General features: G+C 43.2%; 1 protein-coding gene across 2 annotated transcripts in view; it reads left to right on the forward strand.

Annotated features, from left to right (window-relative positions):
- eps8l2 (EPS8 like 2) overlaps nt 1–23,296 on the forward strand; it is an 81,682-nt gene that overhangs the window by 31,045 nt on the left and 27,341 nt on the right. Inside the window, exons 2-3 of one of the 2 annotated variants that reach the window (XM_060908361.1) lie at nt 7,361–7,411; nt 7,898–7,944. In XM_060908361.1, the coding sequence (XP_060764344.1) occupies nt 7,377–7,411; nt 7,898–7,944 (82 nt within the window). In that variant the 5' untranslated portion in view covers nt 7,361–7,376. Of the gene's footprint in view, nt 1–7,360; nt 7,412–7,850; nt 7,945–23,296 lie in introns of those variants that run through there. The other variant, XM_060908352.1, reaches the window with a different exon arrangement.

The raw sequence follows: 23,296 nt of genomic DNA on the forward strand, positions 1-23,296 counted from the left end.
GAGCCGGTTCTGATTATTACCACGGACAGGACAGTGATACTGCGTAACTTTCACACAGGGGCATGGCCAGAGATAACCACACAAGCGCGCGTGCGCTAATGTAGACCTATGTGTTGTAAACATAAAACACACACACCTACAGACAAGTCCTTTTAAAAAATAAAATACATAAAAATAGCTCGGCGGCATGAAAACAAACATTCATTGCAAGACAATGTGCCCTAGAATCGCCATCAGTTTTTAATATCTATATGGACTTTGTTGTCAGGATTGCACAGCATGAGATATCAAAACTGTACCCAGATACAGGCTTCAAGTTCAGATATTGCATTCCAAATGAGGTATCCACAAGAGAAATGCGTACGAAAGCATGAGCATCAGGAGAGGGTTGCATAACAGAGATTCTATACGCAGATGATCAGGCCATACTCGCTGGATCCATCGAGGAGCTTCAGAATATTCTTCAGTTGTATGATAAGACCTACACCCGCTTTGGTTTACAAATATCATATGTCAAAACAGAAACAATGGCTTTTAACGTCAATGAGGATATCAAATGTAAACCAAGTATCATTTCCCTTGGCGGCACTAATATTAAAAACGTCCGCACCTTTAAATATCTTGGTTATAATCTCAGCAACTGTGATGAATCCTCACACTTCCTGCATGCTAGGATAAGTGCTGCATTCATGAAATGGAATGAACTGAAACACGTTCTAACCGACCACCGAATACTACTAAAAACCCGTATAAAGTTCCTAGTGGCATGCGTTCGATCTCGTCTCCTGTACAGCACACAGGCATGGCAACTATCATCCAGTGAAATTCACAAAATTGAGGTAGTGTGGCACGGCTTCCTAAGGAAAATGATAAAAGGTGGATATAAACGAAAGAATGCCCCTGACCAAAAGAACACTACAAATGAAGATATAGACTGGAGCTACAAGATGTCCAATGCTGACCTCCGGAAACTGACAGGAACCCAGGATATAAAACTATCCTGCTACGTACAACAACTAAAATATATTGCTCACGTTTGCCGGATGGGCAATAACCAAGTGCAAAAGCAGCTCCTGTTTGACAATGGTTACAAATGGACGAAATGGGAAAATCTGCTGGGCATAGACACCCAACAGATAAGACGTATGATGATGGACAAATCAAACTTTGAGCAACTGCTACAGCAGAAGCACCCCTAGAGAGTTTAACTTTTGACAGGGGAACATGATGATGATGATGATGAAGTTACTTGGCTCGGTGGCTACATGAAACGTAAACACTATGGACAGCGGCCAAACTCATAACTCTACAGACCGAAATACACGAAACCAAGTCCTACTAGGGTCTATTTTACCGATCTATGTTCAAGCATCATGCAAGTCTTCCTTCTCCTTGAATAAGACCGTGCATTCAACTGCCTTTTTGACATGACTGCATCAAAATACCACTTGCAACAATATTTCACGCACTCCATCAAGAAAAAAGTTAAACATGATGAACACGGGCATACTGTTTTGAGCATACGATTTTTAAAAAGAAACTAGCTACATCAAAGTCCTTCAATAAACCCATCCTTTAGCGCAAATGAGCTTAACCTAGTTCAAAGCATGACGCTAGCAGTAGCTGCATAAGGCAAAATCATGTGGGCCTTTCGTCAACAACAAGCCACGGCGGGCAAACATTAATAATCAAGTGTCCTTACCTTAAAACGTTGTCTTGACCACAGAACTTCTCAAGTATTTCACTTAAATCCACACGGGTTAACAACACACCCAACACAGCTAGCGAGAAATGTGGATCTGCGCTAGCTTTGTATTGCTATTCCCCTCAGTATGCTTACTCTGTCTGCTGCCCGAACTGTGAAAATTATAGGCTACAATCTTTTCATCAATTTCTTCAGTAGATGCCGTTTTAGACATTTTATTATCCCCATCAAAATATGCTATTATACTAACAGGATTATAACTCAAATCACACGACACGTATTCAAATCACAACTGATTTATTTTACTGTTGGACAGATCATAGCATATCTAGCCTAGCTGCACATAGCCTAGCTGCTGGTAGGCTTACCTTAAAAAGTCTGTGACTTTAGGAAACGATTCTATCATTACCTGCATCTCTCTCTTTTTTTCCTTTTATGCGCCCCGCTAACATGTGAATGCTTCATCTTTCAAAGCCTCTAAATTTGTGTCTCAGTAGTCTGCAGTCTTTGGTGCGCTTTCGTGCGTGACGTTACATTTTGTTACATTTTATTCTGGTACAGTTGTGGGTGTTCGTTTCGCGAACCACATCCACCATGTCTCTTACAGCAGGCTACTGTGCGCTCATTTATTTCTAACCTTATTTCTATCCGTACATTAATGTAGGCCCACGATTCCGACAGTTTATTATTTTATTAATATTACAAGGCCCCTGATTGGCTGTGGCCCAGGGGCTTGAGCCTCCCGAAGCCCCCCCCCCCCCTTAAAGCGCCGGTGCATGTCCGCCATCGTCTGTGTGAGACTCGCGCGCGCGACAACTGTCCTTCCCGTGATTCATTTCCAGAACGCATTTCCCCTTCTCCGTTTTAGCCTTTTTTTATTTATTTATTTTTTTTACTCAGTAACGATTGTGATGTAAAATGTACCGAAGTACACTACTTAAATGAAAACACACTAAAGTAAAAGTACACTCTTTAAAAATTACTTGAAAAAGTATAAGTACACGGGCGGCACGGTGGTGTAGTGGTTAGTGCTGTCGCCTCACAGCAAGAAGGTCCTGGGTTCGAGCCCCGTGGTCGGCGAGGGCCTTTCTGTGCAAAGTTTGCATGTTCTCCCCGTGTCTGCGTGGGTTTCCTCCGGGTGCTCCGGTTTCCCCCACAGTCCAAAGACATGCAGGTTAGGTTAACTGGTGACTCTAAATTGACCGTAGGTGTGAATGTGAGTGTGAATGGTTGTCTGTGTCTATGTGTCAGCCCTGTGATGACCTGGCGACTTGTCCAGGGTGTACCCCGCCTTTCGCCCGTAGTCAGCTGGGATAGGCTCCAGCTTGCCTGCGACCCTGTAGAACAGGATAAAGCGGCTAGAGATAATGAGATGAATGAGTATAAGTACACAAAAAAGCTACTCAAGTACAATAACGTGAATAATGTAATTCATTACTTTCCACCTCTGATACACACACACTTCTGTCATCTGGCCCAGTGTCCTGCCCACAGCATTATTGGACTACTTGAAATGTGGATGCCGCATCAAGTGTCCAGTCTGCAGCATTATTGGATTGGTACAAATCTGGACCACATGTCCGGTAAATCAAACATGCTTTCCAGTGTTTGTGAGAAAAGAGGAAATAAGGCAGCACCTGCATTTGATTCCACAGTTGGCAAAAGCACAATGCACTCTATCATAGTAATTTCACAGTTTATGTTCAAAGTACTTTTTATAATGTTCTAATATTGAACATTATACTCATTTAATGTAGGAATTGACTTTTTGTAAATTTGCAAACTACAAATTTATGGTAAATGAATATCATCCCCAAATACAACAGATATTGGTGACCTTGATTAATAATAATCAGTATCTGCCCAGAAAAAAAAAAAACATATTGGTTGACTCCTACTGCATTTCAGTACACTACAGTGTAGAACATTGGTTGGACCGACCCACAGCAGTTGAGCACAGGCTTCAGCTGGGGTATGGAAACGCCACAAGAACAAACTACATGCAGGACTCCAGTACTACACTGTAATACTACAACCGGTAATAATAATAATGGCAATTTGTTAAGTTTAGTTGTGATTATGATTATATTTGCTAATGATTATTTCAGACGAGACGGTGGTGCATGTTGCCTGTCATAACATAGCATTTTTTTAATTTATATTTTTTATATCAATATATTGTGGTGGGGACATTACTTGTCACCTTTCCTGAAAATGTTCAAAAACAAATATCTCATCTCATTATCTCTAGCCGCTTTATCCTTCTACAGGGTCGCAGGCAAGCTGGAGCCTATCCCAGCTGACTACGGGCGAAAGGCGGGGTACACCCTGGACAAGTCGCCAGGTCATCACAGGGCTGACACATAGACACAGACAACCATTCACACTCACATTCACACCTACGGTCAATTTAGAGTCACCAGTTAACCTAACCTGCATGTCTTTGGACTGTGGGGGAAACCGGAGCACCCGGAGGAAACCCACGCGGACACGGGGAGAACATGCAAACTCCACACAGAAAGGCCCTCGCCGGCCCCGGGGCTCAAACCCAGGACCTTCTTGCTGTGAGGCGACAGCGCTAACCACTACACCACCGTGCCGCCCAAAAACAAATATATTAAATGAATAAAATTTGCTTAAGCTTAAACCCCTCTCACATATTTTATTCATTTAATATATTTATTAAATGGGTTTAGGCTTAAGCATTTTGTCAGGGATGGGTAGTGGAGATGTATGTGCAGAACAGATTTATTAAAAGGATGATAGTCAGGCAAACAGTCCAAATCAGCAAGCATAAATCAGAAATGAGAAACAAGCAGTAGGTCGGGTGAGGCACAAACAGAATATTACAGGCAAAGGCAGACTCAAAGGACTAGGAGCAGGAACTTGGAAACCAGGAAACCAAAACAACGTACAGCTCAGGAATGTGTCTAAACAGCTCAATACTTCGCAAACTGAGAGTGCATTCAGAGTCATATAGGTGTGCTGATTGTGCCTTAATCCAGTGCCTGTGTGAGTCATTAGCTGTGCGTGCTCAAGTCCATTTGTAGCGCATGCTGTCTAGAGTGCACGCGAGAGTCAGCCAACGTGCGCGGGTGTGACAGAAACACCCCCCCCCCCCCCCCCCAAAAAAAAAGAGCTCCATCTGGGAGCTTAAATTTGTCTTCAATGGCCCCGGGAATGAGGGCCTGACACTGGATGCCATGCCAGCGGCACTCCACTCTGGGCCAACATGGCACCAGATTCTTGGCTCAGGTGGGGCTTGGGCTCAGGCATTGGATAGAATGTGAACTCTGGACTGGAAGTGGGCTCAGGACAGGACTTGGACTCTGGACTGGACTCAAGCATGGGCTCGAGCTCTGGACAAGACTTGGGCTCCTGACTGGACATGGGTTCTAGCTCTAGACAGGACTTGGGCTCCAGACAGGGCTCTGTCTGAGCACTGCTCCTGTCCTTGTCAGAGCCCGGCGGCATGGCGACAATGTCTTCATAGCCAGGTGGCAGTGGGACAACGATGTCTTCAAGGAAGTTTGGGGCAGAGGCCGCCCTGTCGGCCTCTGGTGCCGGTTCTGGAACTGGCTGTGGTTCGGGCATTGGTTCTGGTTCTAGCACTGGTTCTGGCTCTGGTTTTTATGCTGCCACTGGTTCTGGCACTGGCTCTGGCTCTAGTGCTTGCTCTGGCTCTTGCCCTGGTGCTGGCTTTGGTTCTTTCTCCAGCTCTGGTTTGGGTGCTGTTTGGCTCTGGCTTTGGTGCAGGCTCTGGCTCTGGTTCTAGCACTGAGACTATTTCTGGCACTGGCTCTGGCTCTGACACAGGCTCTGGCTCGGATATTGGCTCTGAGACTGGCTGTGGGGTGACGGGCTCCTCCGCTGCTGCTACTTCAGCCTTAGGAAGGAGCTCTTCAGCGTCGGCTTCCTCCACTTTTGCTGCATCGGCCTCCAACATTATATGGGTCCTTCCTCTCCAAAGCCTCATACAGGTACCATAGCATTACATGAAAAGAGTGCTAGCTATGGAGGCACAGATGTTTCACTCTTACCAGGTAATCGGCCCATGGGTGTGCCCGTCCCGTGGGCCAGTTAACCATGTAGCTAACCCAGACAGGTTCTGGAGGCTTATGTTCCTTCAGAGCAGCATAAAAGAAGGTACATTGTAACGTGAACCCCTTGGAGTGATATTCCACTCCATCGTAGGGTGCCGGGATGTCTATCCCAAGTTGCTGCCAGAAAAACACGGCTAGGGGCTGAAGCATAGAAACCCAGGCATGGTGTTGAGGGGCGTGCTGGTTGACTTCTGCTACATCCATGTTTGGCAAAGTATTCAGTCAGGGATGGGTAGTGGAGACAGATGTGTATGCAGAAGATATTTATTAAAAGAATGACAATCAGGCAAACAGTCCAAATCAGCAGGCATAATTCGGAAATGATAAACGAGCAGTAGGTTGGGCGAGGCACAAACAGAATATCATGGGCACAGGCAAAGGCAGAATCAAAGGACTAGGAACAGGAATTCAGAAACCAGGAAATCAAAACAACACATGGCTCAATAATGTGTCAAAACAACTCAATACTTTGCAAACTGAGAGTGCATTCAGAGTGTTTATATAGGTGCTAATTGTGCCTTAATCCAGTCAGCCACCATGTGTGAGCGTGACACATTTGGAAATACTGTAAGGTTTAATTTTAACATTGATTTTTTTTTTCAAACATAAAATGTAGTGCATTTTTTTTTCCTCCATAATAGTAGTCTCAAATTTTTTGTGCGGTACACACCATTAAATATTTGGTGTAAACAGATGTAAAGGATCTTGAACCATAGGTGCATGTCGGAGCACAGCTTTTCAAATATAGGACTGAAAATTGAAGAATGAGAGTTATGAACTATTACATAGCTGAGTTTGTGCCCTGCATTTACTTCTGTTCCAATTTGGATGTATATTCGACATAAACCAGGTTGTGCAGAGTTTCCTTGTATGCAGTTCACTTTATTTGCCCAACATGCTGATGGTGTTTGTTGTCAAAACATTAGAATGTGTTCTCATCTGACCACAACACATGATCACAGTTTTTTTTCCAATGACACTTGTGGAAGTTCATGATATTAAGATGAGGTTAAAGTTGCTTTAAGATTTCACTTTATAGGCTAGTCACACTAGAGACAGAATGAGCCGGAATGCCGTCGGAATGAAAATTCGTCATATATTCCTGGATATTCGAAGTGCATTCTAAAAATTCTGACTGCATTCTGAGTACATTCCAAACATTCGGGCTCGCCCATTCTTGTGGCCAGCCCGAATGTTTTGCTCATGCTTAAAACATTCGAGGTGCATTCGAAGAGGAGAAATATCGACCGGCATTCGAAGTGTATTCTGACTGCATTCTAAATATTTCTGCTAATTCCGAATAAGTGTGACGGGGCCTTTAACATATAGTAGTCTTATAAGACATGACACATTTGAAATCATGTCATTATCTCACTGACATAATTTCTATCATACAATAATGAATAAGGATTTTGTGCCTTTTTCTGACTCATGTTTGCACCTGTTAGCACTGATGTAAGGGACTAAACTTTCCAAACTTACATGTTATGTAAATAACATAATAGTGCTTCTCTTCTCTCTCATGCACCCTTTCTGACTCTGTCTTTCTCAGGTGGATGTCATAGAACATGAACCTTATGGAACCTCCACTGACACAGACCAAGTGAGTATGACATACTTACAAACACATGCAAATAACTTCCGTGTGCAAAACTTACTAACTAAAAGGTGTTTGAACAGACGTGGGTATGCGTGTGCATGTCAACTTGTGTTAGTGCATGTGACAGGGTCCCAGTGGACAGAGAGGCACTGTTCGGGAATGTTTGCTTTGCCTTTCAAACTGGACTCTCTCTCTCTCTCTCTCTCTCTCTCTCTCTCTCTCTCTCTCTCTCTCTCTCACTCACTCACACACCCCTCTTGCTTCCATATGCCCTGAGAACATGTAGATAATCTTAGCCAATCGTGTACAGTAAAGCCACAGAAGCAAAATCTCAAACACAAAGCACTGCAGTGCTTACTTTTGAGCATACTTAGACAGTGTAGTGCTGTGAAAGTGTGTTTTTAGGTAGTGGAAGTATTGTTTAATAAAAGCAGCTTGAGTGATGAAGAGCAGAACTCGTCCTCCACCATCTTCTGCTTCTTTTTGCAGTGGGGTGGCCAGATCTGACAGCAAGATCAGTGCCAAAGCCCTGTTTGGTAAGTACAGAATGTAAATTAATTCTTTCTTTCTTTCTTTCTTTCTTTCTTTCTTTCTTTCTTTCTTTCTTTCTTTCTTTCTTTCTTTCTTTCTTTCTTTGCAGGGTTATAATGATGTTTGTTTGTATTAATATTTTACTGACTACCTTTTTTGCTGTCTACTTATGTACACTTGCAACAAAAATAAAATCACATAATGCAACTTTAAGTCAGAGATGTTTAATTGTCTAATTGTTCATTGGGCAAGTCCATGAACTCAAAGTGGCAACTGAATTGTTCCCTATAACACTGTATCCATTGTATTCATTGCAGTCCGCTGTTTACACATTGGAGCCATTCTACCTTACTTTGATTTTATTTCTTAACGAACAATTTTGTCCTAGTTTCATTTTAGCAATCATATTTGACATGAAAACAATTTCATATAAACACATCTTTCATGTGCATCATGTGCCTTTGTTATTTGCTCATTTATTTATCCATTTGGTCTTGACTCTAATTAAATGAAGCTAAAATATGTGTTCCCTGCATTAAAAAGGCTTTTTATTCGTGTGTGCACTTTAACCCACAGTGAGATTTCATCTGATATAATCCTATCTTCACTGAGATTGAGATTGTCATGACAACTGACAATTGACATTTGCTAATCAAATGAATGTGCCAGCAAAGTGAAAAGTACTGGTACAGAACTGATGCTATGAATAATGCTAGACTTTTTTTTTTTAAATTCAACTCTGTGTGTGTTTTCCTGTTTAAAGGTGCACAGTCCTGCTCTGTCCAAACCTGGGTGTGTCTGGAATGAGTGTGTGGCTGGAAAAATGCATGTTTGTGTGTGTGCACAGTGTAAGATGTAATATGTATAAAAGAGGCTTTGAGAGAGTGTGTGCAGAAGGAGGTGTCTATTCAGGGTGCGACTAAGAACAACGCCACATTCTTTCTTTTTCTTTCTTTCTTTTTTGGTGGTAAATTCGCATAATACATCATATACAAATATAGGTCAGTGAATGATAAATCTACTGTGTGGAGAGAGAGAGAGAAAGAGAGAGATAACAACAATGAACGGTATATGTTTCTGTGTGACAGATGGTCACTGATAGCTTGCACACCATACATCATACCAGCAGGTGGCCTATAAGTGTATGGACATAGCTGCATGTGTTTGTTTATAGAATTACAATACATACATATGATGAATGCTTGTGACTGTTATGATCTATGTGCTTCCCTGCAGGAACTGGTGTACATTAAAGAATTTCTGTAATAGCAAATTTACAACTGAGAGGCTTCCTATTCTTTGTCAGACCTTCATACTGTACATTAATGTCTTGAAGTCGGAATAAGGCTGGAACCTTTTTATTCTCTGTCTGATTTACTGTGATGACTTTTCAATAGCATGGATGCACTTACCACACTTCAGAGTAAGACCTTCTAATAGGTTGTGGTCAAATCTAGTGGAGTAAAAATACTCAAAAACAGATATAATGTGTTACTGTATACATACTGTACCACAAGCATGACTTGTACACAGATTGTGGTGACAAACTCAGAGTTGCTAGTAAATTACAGTACCAGTACCAGTCAAAAGCCCGAAGGTTGCAAGTGCAGATTAGGACCTAATGGCAGGGCAGACAGAGAATCCACAGTCACAAAGTCTCAGGGAGTAACCCAAGCACAGCCAGTGAGCAGTAAGCTGGAAACAGTGTCAAAGTCAGACACATCCAAAAATGGCAGGCAAAAACTTGTAATCCAGGAAACGTGATCCAAGTTAAAAAAAAAAAGGGAGAGCAGCAGAGACAAATCAAAAACACTAATTAGACAAAACTTGATTGTAAGTATATTTCCACATGATGTCATTCTCCAAGCTATGTTTATTTTGAGTAACTAAATGCAAATACATAGCAGGTGTGCTAGCACAGCATGGGGAGAATGGAGAAACACAGAGTGGAACACAACCACATGGGTCAGCACTTGGAAATTCTGGCCTGGTTCGTGACATTAACACCCCCCCCCCCCCCCCCCCCCCCCTTTACGGACACCTCTGGGCATCCTGGATAGAGCTTCTGGATTTTTATGGTGGTAGTCCCTGATAAGTGAAGGGTCAAGGCTAAAGTGTGCTGGCACCCAACACCTTTCCTCTGGGCCATAACCCTTCTAGTCGACTAAATACTGTAACCCCCAACCTTGTTGACAAACTCTTATGGCCCTTTTCCACTACCCTTTTTCAGCTCACTTCAGCTCGCTTCAGCTCACTTCAGCCCGACACGGCTCGCGTTTCGACTACCAAAAACCAGCACGACTCAGCTCGTTTCAGCCCTGCTTAGCCCCTAAAACTCGCACGGTTTTGGAGTGGGGCTGAAGCGAGCCAAGCCGTGCCGAGTGAGGCTAGGGGCGTGAGCAGACACTCCCCTGTGCACTGATTGGTGAGGAGGCGTGTCCTCACATGCCCACACACGCCCCGCGAGCGCGCTGGGATCTGTAAACACCGCAAACCCGGAAGGAGAATAATTATGAATTACGAGAATTTCTGAAGCCTTATGCGCCTCGCCTCATCTATACGCTCTTGCCAGTATCTGTTGGCGTTGTCGGTGACAACAAGCCACAGCACCAAGACCAGCAACACTAACGACTCCATGTCCTCCATGTTTATTGTTTACTATTCGGGTCGTGAGACTACCGCTTAAAAGATCACTGAATCAGTGACATACAGAGCATCGTGGACGAGTTCGCGGAGCGCAAGGCTCGTCGTATGCCCTTCAAATAATGCGCGCAGTAGGCTATTGATGTTTTATTATGAGCCATGTACAGTATGTCGCCTAATGTTTTTTTGTTTCTGAGTTACATGTTCGTTTGAAGGACTTAATGTACAAAATAACATAGTTGCACCCCGTAGTGTTGAAATTGGTAAACACAGTGCATTCAGTGAGGTTTGCACCGCCCTCCTTTTATTTCTGACTCTTCCTGTCACCGTTGCAACCTCTGAGCGCTCATTCGTATGCCCTTCAAATAATGTGCGCAGTATAGGCTATTGATGTTTTATTATGAGCCATGTACAGTATCCTAATGTTTTTTGTTTCTGAGTTACATGTTCGTTTGAAGGACTTGATGTACTAAATAACATAGTTGCACCCGGTAGTGTTGAAATTGGTAAACACCGCAGTTGCGGACATTTTGTAGCCTAAAATAATGTTATGATAAGCTTTAATAAAGGGCCCGGTCATTTGCCCCGCCCCCGGCCCGGCTCTGACTTGTTCCGCCACTGTCACTGATGTCACTGTTTGCGCTGCTTAACGACATCACGTGACGTCCACCCACTTTCGCTAACTCCACCCAATGTGTCCACCCACTTCCAGCCAGCACGGTTCAGCGCGGTTGTAGTCGAAATGCAACTCCAACAGCCCCGCTCAGCTCGACTCAGCTCGACTCGGCACGGCACAGCTCAGCCGCGTTTGTAGTGGAAAAGCGGCATTAGTAACTTCTTGACTGTGTAGGCCTCGCCTCCATCGATGATTCTGGGGGAGGGTCTTGTAAGGGGGGGAGAAGGGACTAGAGACCAGGGGTCTCAGTTAGGAAACATGAAAGGAGGGGTGGACATGCCACATGGACTTGGGTAACAACAACCTGACAGTAGTGGGGTTAATAACTTTTTAGAAATGGGAAAGGGAACAATAAACCTGGAGGCCAGCTTACAGGAGGAAATGTTAAGGTGGAGGTTTGCCATGGATAACATGGACCCTTTTTCCAGGATGGTAAACAGGGGCGGGCTTGGGGTGTTGGTCTGCCTTCCTCTTGTACAAATGACTGGAGCATAACACTGTGCGACAGTGTTGGAGAAAGGCTTGGGCTGATGGAACAGACACCTCCTCTTGCTCAGGAAAAAGAGGTGGCTGGTTGATAAACCTCCGATAGAAATTGATGAACCCCAAGAAGCGCTGCAGTTATTTACAGGAAGAGGAAGCAGACCACTCAGAGACTGCCTTGACCTTGTCATGGTTGATTTGGAATGCCCCAGGGATATCACAAAGCCCAGAAAAGAAACCGTGCACTTGTGGAACTTGTACTTCTCTGCCTTAGCAAAAAGTTGATTCTCCAGAAATCATTGTAGGACTTGTCTGACATGGGATCGATGAGTCTTAAGCATGGGAGAGAAGATGAGAATATTGTTGAGATATGCAAAGGGAAACTGGTTGATGAAATCTTGTAGGACAGCATTGATCAGAGCTTGGAAGATGGAGGGGTGTTGGTGAACCTGAACAAAATAACTAAATATTCATAGTGGCCCATGAGGGTATTAATTGCGGTCTTCCATTTGTCCCCTTGTCTTATTCGCACCAGGCGTTAGGCATTGCGGAGGTCCAATTTGGAGAAAAACTGAGCCCCCTGTAGTAATTTGAAGGCTGTGAACATGAGTGGTAAGGGGTACTGGTTCTTGACTGTGATAGCATTTTGTCCCCAATAGTCAATGCAGAGCATGAGACCTATCCTTCTTCTCCCCAAAAAAAACCCTGTTCCTGCTGGAGAGGATGACAGATGGATAACGCCAGCCACTAGAGACTCAGACATGTATTTGTCCATAGCCTCTCTCTCCAAGGGGGAACGAGAATAGATATGTCCTTTGGGATGCGTGGCCCCAGGTACAAGTTCTGTGGTTCAATCGTAGGGCTGATGAGGGGAAGTGAGGTGGCGTGAGCCTTGCTGAATCCCAGATGAAGGTCTGGATATTCGGGAGGCACATTATAAAGATCCATTGTCTCATCAGGGCTGGTAACAAGAGGGGCCAGAGGAGTCTGAGCCAAAGACAGACAGGTAGCCAGGCAGCGAGTACTCCAGGAGAGGATCGTCCCATCACTCCTGTTAATGTGGGAGTTGTGCAGTTGTAACCAGGGGAGGCCAAGCACAATAGTCTCAAGGGAATCGTTCATGACATAAAAAGAGATTGATTTTAATGTGGTTTCCTGAAACCTTCAAAGTTACTGGGTCCATGATGTGGGAGATGGGATGAAGTTCAGCCCCATTCAGTACTCTAGTCACAAGTGGACAATCTAATTCCTGCAAGGAGATGTCCAGTGCCTTAGCACCGGAAGTCTTGATAAAACTTTGGTCTGCACTAGAGTCAATGAGGGCTTCGGCAGACTGAACTTTATTCTGAAAAGTTATCTTGACCGGCAAGGCTGACCTCTCGATGGGCCAAACATGTAGAAACGCCCACCTGTATCCCTGCAATTACTGCTGAGCAGACCCTTTTACCAGGTGGTGGGAGATGAAATTGCATGAAACTGCATAGGCTCTGATTCATTGGAGGTGGCCCCCTCTGACAGAGAAGTGACAGTCCTCGGTTTGAACCTATAGCTCCTCCTCTGATCCCTTCTTTGATTACACAGCTGTAAGCGGGCATCCACCCAACGGGCAAGGTCCACCAGGCCATCCAGAAGGTCATGTGGCACAATCTCATCCAAGATAGCATGATTTAGCCCATGGAAGAAGGCAACATATAAGGCAGTCGCATTCCAGTCTACTGTCACGGCCAGAGTTTAGAATTCACTGGCATAATTATGCACTGATCAAGCACCTTGCTTCAGTCCCATTAGCTGTCTCGCTGCTTCCCTGCCCTTGGGATAACAGTCATACACCTTCTGCATCTTCTCCGTAAACTCCTTAAAACTCAAACAGCAGGGAGCTCTGGCGTCCCAAACCACTGTCTCCCACTCACGTGCCTTCCCCTTTAAAAGCGCGATGACGCAACCTACATGAGAGCTCTCAGAAGGGAAGGCAGATGCCTGAAGTTCCATAGCTAAGGTCTTCTTGGGCACATCATTGCAGTGTTGTAATCAAGTCACTAAACCTCGAGTCCGAGTCCAGTCTCGAGTCCCCAGTGTTCAAGTCAGAGTCAAGTCCAAGTCATTAAAAAAAATTTGAATAGAGTCCAAGTCAAGTCCCCTATTGATCTAAGTCAAGTCCAAGAAAAAGACTCCAACCGCATCATTTGATGGTGGCTATTTTAGCACCATTAACATTAGTTTGTTCCTGAACATGACATATGAACAGGTGAATGTGCATTCTCTTTGTCAGGGAGTGCGAAGTATTCTGTCAGAGATGCTTGGGAGACAGATGTAAGTGCAGAAGGTGTGTGTTTAATACAAGTGAAGACAGTTAAACAATCCAGAACGGCAGGCAAAATCGTAAAACAAGTGAGGCACAAACAGGCTATTGTAGATTAGGCAGAATCAAAGACGAGAAACAGGAAATCAGTGATCAGAAAACCAAACAAGGAAATAAGGCTTGGTATGTCAACAACACAACTCAATACTTCGCAAAGTAAGTGTGTTTTTTCACAGTTTTTATAAAGGCACACTGATTGCGCCTTAATCCTGTGCAGGTGCAAGTCGTTTACGGCGCACGCACAAAAGTCCGCTTGACGTGCGCGCTGTCCGGAGCGTGCCCGAGAGTCTATCCGGTGCACACACCAAGGCACGCAGGTACAGTATGACACTCTTGCATGAAATTAGTACAAAATTTAATGTCGATATAAATATCTTATGCCAAATTATTTTGGCAAGTTACAAAAAAATAAAGAAAAAATTTGAGTCCTCGTCTCCAATTTGAGTCCGAATGCAGTTAGTGCATGAGTCTGAGTCCAAGTTCGAGTCATCAGTGCTTAAGCCCAAGTCAAGTCACGAGTCCTTAAAAGTAGGGCACAAGTCGGACTCGAGTCCGAGTCCTGGACTCGAGTACTACAAGCCTGTACCATCGTATGGCTGTCCAGCAGGCAGACAAGGTTCTCAGGGAGGGGGTAATACAGAAGCTGCTGGTGGACCAATAGGTGCTGGTGCTAGCCGGCCAGTGATCAAAGCCTGAAGACTCTCCATCTGGGAGGAGAGTCTTTGTAGAGTATCAGTAATGGAAGACATGCTCTGATGAACTGCTAAAATCTCTTGCTGATGAACCCTGAGTATCAAGCCCTGTTTAACCAATGTTGCTTTGAAAGCATTGTAGTCTGCTGGGTCTATTGTCATTCTCCTTGCCATGTTTATATAGAGTAACTAATTGTACATGCATTGCACATGTGCTAGCGCAGTGCGGGGAGGACAGGGAAACACGGAATGGAACACAAATGCACGGGTCAGGACTTGGAAGTACCAGGCTGGGTCATGACAAAAAGTTTGAACACATCTTCTAATTCAGTGGTTTTTCTTTATTAAATAAAAGGCACTTCATGGCTTAAAGTAATGATGGCCTGTCATTTCTCTTTACTTAGTTGAGTGGTTCTTGACCTAATATACATTACTATTGCTGTTTGAGTGCTCTATTTAGTTGTACTTTATATGGTTGGTTTGTTTCTTTGGCTGTTTGAGTATTGGTCCTTCAATAGAATATTACACTAGGTATTGTCACTTGTTCAGTTGATACTAGAAGTTCAGCACTTTGTGTACCTGACTTTTGCACTCGTTATACCTTAGATTAGATTAGATAGAACTTTACTGATCCCTTTGGGAGAGTTCCCTCAGGGAAATTAAAATTCCAGCAGCATTCTTACAGGATAAACAGAGAATAGAAAATGGAGAAAACTTCTAGATAAATTAAGTATTTGCATATACAAATATAAAATTTAAATCGCTCTGGATAAGAGTGTCTGCTAAGTTCCATATAACGTAATGTAATGCAATGCTACAGTTGTGGAACAGGGATATTTAGTGTATTTTTATTATTTACTGTTTGAACTCAAGCACATTAAGAAGGCAAGAAATTCCACTATTTACCTTTTGATAAGGCATACCTTTTTAATTAAAAATCATTCCAGGTGACCACCTCATGAAGCTGGTTAAGATAATGCCAACAGTGTGCAAAGGGTCATCAAGGTAAATGATGGCTACTTTGAAGAATCTAAAATATCAAACATATTTTTAACACTTTTTTTTTGTTTACCACATAATTCCATATATGTCCCAAATGTTATTTCATAGTTTTGATGTCTTCACTATTGTTCTACAATGTAAAAAATAGTTAAAATACAGAAAAACTTGTGAATGAGTAGGTGTGTTCAAACTTTTGACTGGCACTGTATATCTGCAGCTTTACATGTTCTGTAGCTTCAAAGGAAACAAATTTTGTCAAATAATTGAGAAACTGTCATGTATTAAAGACTACATGACATTTTGGGCTATATGGCTTTTAGAGATCTGTAGGGATCATGTACTTTTTATTTCTGTATGTTTTTTGGCAAACATCCTCTTTGCTCTGCTATGCAAAAGTTCAAACTGTTACTCAACCTTTGCATGCCTGGCCCGGTGACTGGCAATGCAAATTGACCCGTGGGCTTCCTGCTCTATAGATGAAAGCATCTGCTAAATGCCATTAATGTAATGTAATGTACACTACCGTTCAAAAGTTTGGGGTCACTTTGAAATGTCCTTATTTTTGAAAGAAAAGCACTGTTCTTTTCAATGAAGATCACTTTAAACTAATCAGAAATCCACCCTATACATTGCTAATGTGGTAAATGACTATTCTAGCTGCAAATGTCTGGTTTTTGGTGCAACATCTCCATAGGTGTATAGAGGCCCATTTCCAGCAACTCTCACTCCAGTGTTCTAATGGTACAATGTGTTTGCTCATTGCCTCAGAAGGCTAATGGATGATTAGAAAACCCTTGTACAATCATGTTAGCACAGCTGAAAACAGTTGAGCTCTTTAGAGAAGCTATAAAACTGACCTTCCTTTGAGCAGATTGAGTTTCTGGAGCATCACATTTGTGGGGTCGATTAAATGCTCAAAATGGCCAGAAAAATGTCTTGACTATATTTTCTATTCATTTTACAACTTATGGTGGTAAATAAAAGTGTGACTTTTCATGGAAAACACAAAATTGTCTGGGTGACCCCAAACTTTTGAACGGTAGTGTAGATACAGGCTTATCTGAGCTCTTAGAAAACAAGAATGTGAGAAGTATAACAGTGAGAGAAGCTGCAACTTGTGTACTAAATGAGTCTAACTGTAACAGTCATTTTATGTCTTGTAAGCTTACCCTTTGCCTTCTTTTTTTTTTTCATTTTTTGCTTGTGTTTTGTGCGTGTGTGTTTGTTTGTGCCAGCAGTGTAGTCTGTAGGCTGGCCTCTGTGGGATGATGTGGTGTGAGACCATGTGGTGGACCTGCCATATTGTGTTTGTGTTGGTCTGTGTCAGTTAGCTGGAGATGGCTGACTGTTCTGAACAGATGGTACTTTGCACATGGGTACTTTTATTTCCGATATCCAGCAGGCACTCTGTGGCAAGTTGGCATGGAAACGTCAATGCCTGTAACTGATAGGCCTCAACAGGATCTGTCAGAACAGGTGTACTGGCCTTGTAACAAGATTTTCCCTGGATTATATACTCTAGGATTAAAAATTAAGATATGATTGGAATTGTATTTTTTTTTTCTTGAATAGCAGAAAATATATGTATGAATCCTGTGAAGGTAGATAAACTGTAAGAAAGGAATGTAAGGTGTTATGTTAGACGAAAATGACTGAAGAAAACACTATTATCATTCTGTGGAGAGAGAAACAAAGAGGTGAGACAGATAGCATTACCTGTTCTGTGGTAGTGACTTCAGGACAGCAGTAGTTCATCCTGAACAATACTGTTGGTTCATGACCAAGTCACAGTGCAATGATCCAGAAAGGTAGCACACTGTTGTTCCTAGGTAGGTCAGGAGAATCTAGATATTTCTGGTGCTGAACATCTCTAACATTTACGTTACATTATTTCACAGACACTCAAAGTGACTTGCACGCCCTCTTTTATAAGGAAGAATAATAATAAAGCAGTGTGACAGTTTTGTAACCGTGTGTACTACCAGGTCTGTCTAATTATGAGAGAACTGAAGAAGTGGATTTTGAGCTTGGGCAGATATTATGGCTTATTTTACCAGTGTGTAAACAGACCCAGGTCATACTCTAACAAGTAAGAACATAAACTATAATCTGTGGATCAATTGAAGAATTATATAAATAATAATGTCTGTCTGTCTATGTATGTATGTATGTATGTATGTACACTCACTGGCCACTTTAATAGGAACTTGTTCTTGATTCTAAGATTCCTGTTCTTGGCTGGGAGGAGTCAAACCCAATGTGGTCTTCTGTTGTTGCATGCTGAGATGCTTTTCTGCTTACCACGGCTGTAAAGAGTGATTTATATGAGCTACTATATCCTTCCTGGCAGCGCAAACCAATCTGGCCATTTTCCTTTGACCTCTCATCAACAAGGCGTTTCTACCCACAGAACTGCCGCTCACTCATTTTTCTGGCACCAACACCCATGCCACAGTGAAAGTCACAGAGATCACAATTTTTCCCATTCTGATGTTTGAAGTGAACATTACCTGAAGCTCTTGATTTGTATCTGCATGATTTTATGCATTATGCTGCTGTCAAGGGATTGGCTGATTAGAGAACTGCATAAAACAGCAGGTGTATGGGTGTATCTAATAAAGTGGCCAGTGAGTATCTCTCTGTCTATTCACAGTAAGGTCAGAAGTTTACATACAGTGACATGAATGTCATCTTGGATATGAATGTCATGACAATATTTGGGCTTTCAGTAATTTCTTTGAACTGTTCTTTTTCTGTGGCAGAATGTACAGCATACATCTTTAAATTAAAAAAAAACACTAGAATTTGGTGCACAAGTTTTAATTTTCTTTGGGTTTTCTGAAATCAACACCAGATCAAAATTTATACATACGGGGTCAAAAATATACATACAGCACACATAATATTTGGTTAAATGTCTCTTTGCAAGGTTCACCTTGACCAAACATTTTTGTTTACCATGAACAAGCTTCTGGCAGAATTCTGGTTGGATATTTCACGACTCTTTATGGTAGAATTGGTAGAGTTCAATTAAATTTGGGTTGTTGTTTTTTTCTTGGCATGGACTCGACTTATAAGTACGGTCCATGTATTTTCAATAGGGTTGAAGTCAGGACTTGTTTTAAGCTTAATATTAGCCTGCTTTATCCTCCACAGCCAGCTGTGATGCGTGTTTGGGTTCAATGTCCTGTTATAGCTCCCAAGTCGTGTTCAAGTTTCTGATGATTTATGCTGAAGAATTCTGAGGTAGTCCTCCTTCTTCATTATTCCATCCACTTTGTGCAATGAACCAGTTTCACTGGCAGCAAAACAGCCCCAGAACATGATGATCCTACCACCACCACCAGGTGGTACAGTGTCCCTCTGTACGTGGTGGTCATTGTGGCCAAACAACTCAATCTTTGGCTCATCTGACCATACAGCTATCCTCCAGAAGGCTTTTTCTTTGTCCATGTCGTCAGCTTCAAACTTTAGTTAAGCTTGAAGGTGTCAATTTTGGAGCAGGGGATATTTCTTGGATAGCAGTTTCTTAGTCCATGGTGATCTGAACTGTAGACAGTGATCCATCAGCTTCCAGTTCATGGCAGGGCTGTGCCATGGTGGTTCCCAGGTTGTTCCTGACCATCCAAACCAATTTCCTTTCAGCTGAGGGTGACAGCTTGGGTTTTCTTGAAGCAGAGTGGCTTGGCAAAGTGACTACACCTCACAATAACTTGGATACAGTTGTTTGAACTGATCTTGGAATTCGCAGTTGTTTAGAAATGGCTCTAAGAGACATTCCGGAATGGTGTATATCTGTGATCCTCTTTCTCAGATCTGCACTGAGCTCCTTGAACTTTCCCATTTTACTGTGTGTTGGTCAATCCAATGAGTGCTGTAAACAAACCCTTTTTATGAAGGCACAGAAAAGCTACCAGCTGTAGTCAATCATGATCACTAATAGGAAGTTAAGAGACCTCAGCCTTGGCAAGATCAGAGACATTTTGGAAGTTTCAACACCTCTGAATTAATAATCTAAGTGAGAGTGTATAAGTTTTTGACCATGTATGTATAATTTGACCCTGTGTTGATTTCAGAAAGCCCAAAGAAAATTAAAACTTGTGCAACAAATTCTATTTTTTAAATTAAAGATGTATGCTGTACATTCTGCCACAGAAAAAGAAGAGTTCAAAGAAATTACTGAAAGCCCAAATATTGCCATGACATTCATATCCAAGATGACATTCATGTCACTGTATGTAAACTTCTGACCACTATGGTATCTATCTATCTATCTATCTATCTATCTATCTATCTATCTATCTATCTATCTATCTATCTACAGTATCTATTTAACTTAATAACTAATTAAATATCAGATTCCTCAAATTTATTGCCAACATAGACACGGAAGTAATTAGCTGCTGCTCTAGAATGTTCAAACTCCAAATTCTTTGTCAATCTGTCTGTCACTGACCTCTGGCCTGTTTTTTTTTTTTTTCATTTAAGATATCTGTATTAATATGATACCTGGTATGTTTTTTTTTTTCTCTAATATGATTGTGGATATTGGACTCTTGGGTATCAGGATAAAATCTTTGCACTTATATCCAAGTCTCTAAAGCTGTGATATTATGCTAAAATGTCCATAATTTTGAAAGTTACATCAGCTAGCTGATAAATATAAACTCTAGCCATGTCTCATTATGAAAATACCACTGCATTGAGTCATTGGTACTTAAAATAAATGAGTATATTTGACTCTAAATCAGCACGAAAAGGTCATGAATAAGTCATGTGTACTGTTTTACTTCTTTCTAGGCAGCTATATTCAGCCCCACTGACCATGTAGCCTTCTCTCTCTTCAAGGAAACAGTAGAGAGAGAGAGCAGAGGGCCATTGAAGTGAGGGATGGATGAGGGCCATTGAAGTGAGAAGACCCTTTGTGATCAGAGAGAAAGAAGAGATAGAGAGGGGGTGTTTGTCTGATACTGTATTCTATAAACTAGCTGATAGTGTGCTAACCTAATGGTAATGATTAGCTTTGCTCCCTTAACCTGAGAGAAACAGGTCACTGCACTCATCAGCTGTTCTACTTTTTCTAGTAAAAGGAAAGATAACTTGACACTACATAACCTGTCTTGTCTAAAACTCATAACTAAGTAAAAGTTTTTGAGAAATGCCTCACGTTAACTTGATGCGTGAGAAAAGTACTCAAGCAGATGTTGTAATGTGTCAGAGTATATGTATTGGTATTCTAGTTGTTTGAATTCTATTATAGTTATTGTGCGGTTGTCAGCGTGTGAGTATAATGTGGATAGCATATACTGTATTTGATCAAAAAGCTGCCTGACAAATTATTTAACTATTAAGCCCAGTCTGACATAATCTTTATGCCAAATATAACATGTTATAGTAATAAAATGAGTAATAATAAATAGAAACGCTTTTTTAAATATAGTTGTTAAAAATTCATCTTGTTAAAACTTTCATCTCTTCTTAATTTCCCTGAGGGAATCCGCCCAAAGGGATCAATAAAGTTCTGTCTAATCTAATCTTATTCTTGTCTGTATCCAGATGAATGGCAGTACTCGTCTCATCTTCATCCACTTATCCGGGGCCGGGTCGCGGAGGCAGCAGTCTGAGCACGGAAGCCCAAACTTCCCTTTCCCCAGACACCTCGGCCAGCTCCTCGGGAAGAACACCGAGGCGTTCCCAGGCCAGCCGAGAGACATAGTCCCTCCAGCGTGTCCTGGGTCTTCCCCGGGGCCTCCTCCCGGGGGGACATGCCTGGAACACCTCCCCAGGGAGGCGTCCAGGAGGCATCCGAAAGAGATGCCCAAACCACCTCAGCTGATTCCTCTCGATGTGAAGGAGCAGCGGCTCTACTCTGAGCTCCTCCTGAGTGACTGTGCTTCTCACCCTATCTCTAAGGGAGCGCCCAGCCACCCTGTGAAGGAAACTCATTTTGGACGCTTGTATCCGCGATCTTGTTCTTTCGGTCATTACCGAAAGCTCATGACCATAGGTGATAGTCAGAACGTAGATCGACCGGTGAATTGAGAGCTTCGCCTTTTGGCTCAGCTCCCTCTTCACCACGACGGACCGGTAAAGCGACCGCATCACTGTGGAGGCTGCACCGATCCGCCTGTCGATCTCATGTTCTATCCTTCCCTCACTCGTGAACAAGATCCCGAGATACTTAAACTCCTCCACTTGAGGCAGGACTTCTCCACCAATCTGGAGAGGGCAAGCCACCCTTTTCCAGTCGAGAACCATGGCCTCGGATTTGGAGGTGCTGATTCTCATCCCAGCCGCTTCACACTCTACTGCAAATCGCCCCAGTGCATGCTGAAGGTCCTGGTTTGAAGAAGCCAACAGGACATCATCATCTGCAAAAAGCAGAGATGAAATCCTGTGGTTCCCAAACAGGTTTCCTTCCAGCCCCTGGCTGCGCCTAGAAATTCCATCCATAAAAATTATGAACAGAACCAGTGACAAAGGGCAGCCCTGCCGGAGTCCAACATGCACTGGGAACAGGTCTGACTTACTGCCGGCAATGCGAACCAGACTCCTGCTCCGTTCATACAGGGACCGGACAGCTCTTAGCAAAGAGCCCTGAACCCCATACTCCCGAAGCACCCCCCACAAAATACCACAAGGGACACGGTCAAATGCCTTCTCCAGATCCACAAAGCACATGTGGACTGGTTGGGCAAACTCCCATGAACCCTCGAGCACCCTATGAAGGGTATCGAGCTGGTCCAGTGTTCCGTGACCAGGACGAAAACCGCATTGTTCCTCTTGGATCCGAGGTTCGACTATTGGCCGAATTCTCCTCTCCAGTACCCTGGAGTAAATCTTCCCGGGGAGGCTGAGAAGTGTGATTCCCCTATAATTGGAGCACACTTTCCGGTCCCCTTTCTTAAAAAGAGGGACCACCACCCCAGTCTGCCACTCCAGAGGCACTGTCCCCAACCGCCATGCGATGTTGCAGAAGTGTGTCAGCCAAGACAGCCTCACAACATCCAGAGACTTGAGATACTCAGGGCATATCTCATCCACCCCCGGTGCCTTGCCACCGAGGAGCTTGCAAACCACCTCAGTGACTTCAGCTTGGGTAATGGACAAGTCCACCTCTGAGTCATCAGCCTCTGCTTCCTCAATGGAAGACGTGATGGTGGGATTGAGGAGATCCTCGAAGTATTCCTTCCACCGCCCGACAATATCCCCAGTCAAGGTCAACAGCTCCCCACCCGCACTGTAAACAGTGTTGGCAGAGTACTGCTTCTCCCTCCTGAGGCACCGGACGGTTTGCCAGAATTTCTTCGAGGCCGACCGATAGTCCTCCTCCATGGCCTCACTGAACTCCTCCCAGTTCCGAGTTTTTGCCTCCGCAACTGCCCAAGCTGCGGCACACCTGGTCTGCCGATACCCATCAGCTGCCTCAGGAGTCCCGGAGGCCAACATGGCTTGATAGGACTCTTTCAGCTTGACGGCATCCCTTACTTTTAGTGTCCACC

Source organism: Neoarius graeffei, chromosome 2, assembly GCF_027579695.1.
Source record: "Neoarius graeffei isolate fNeoGra1 chromosome 2, fNeoGra1.pri, whole genome shotgun sequence".
NCBI lineage: Eukaryota > Metazoa > Chordata > Actinopteri > Siluriformes > Ariidae > Neoarius > Neoarius graeffei.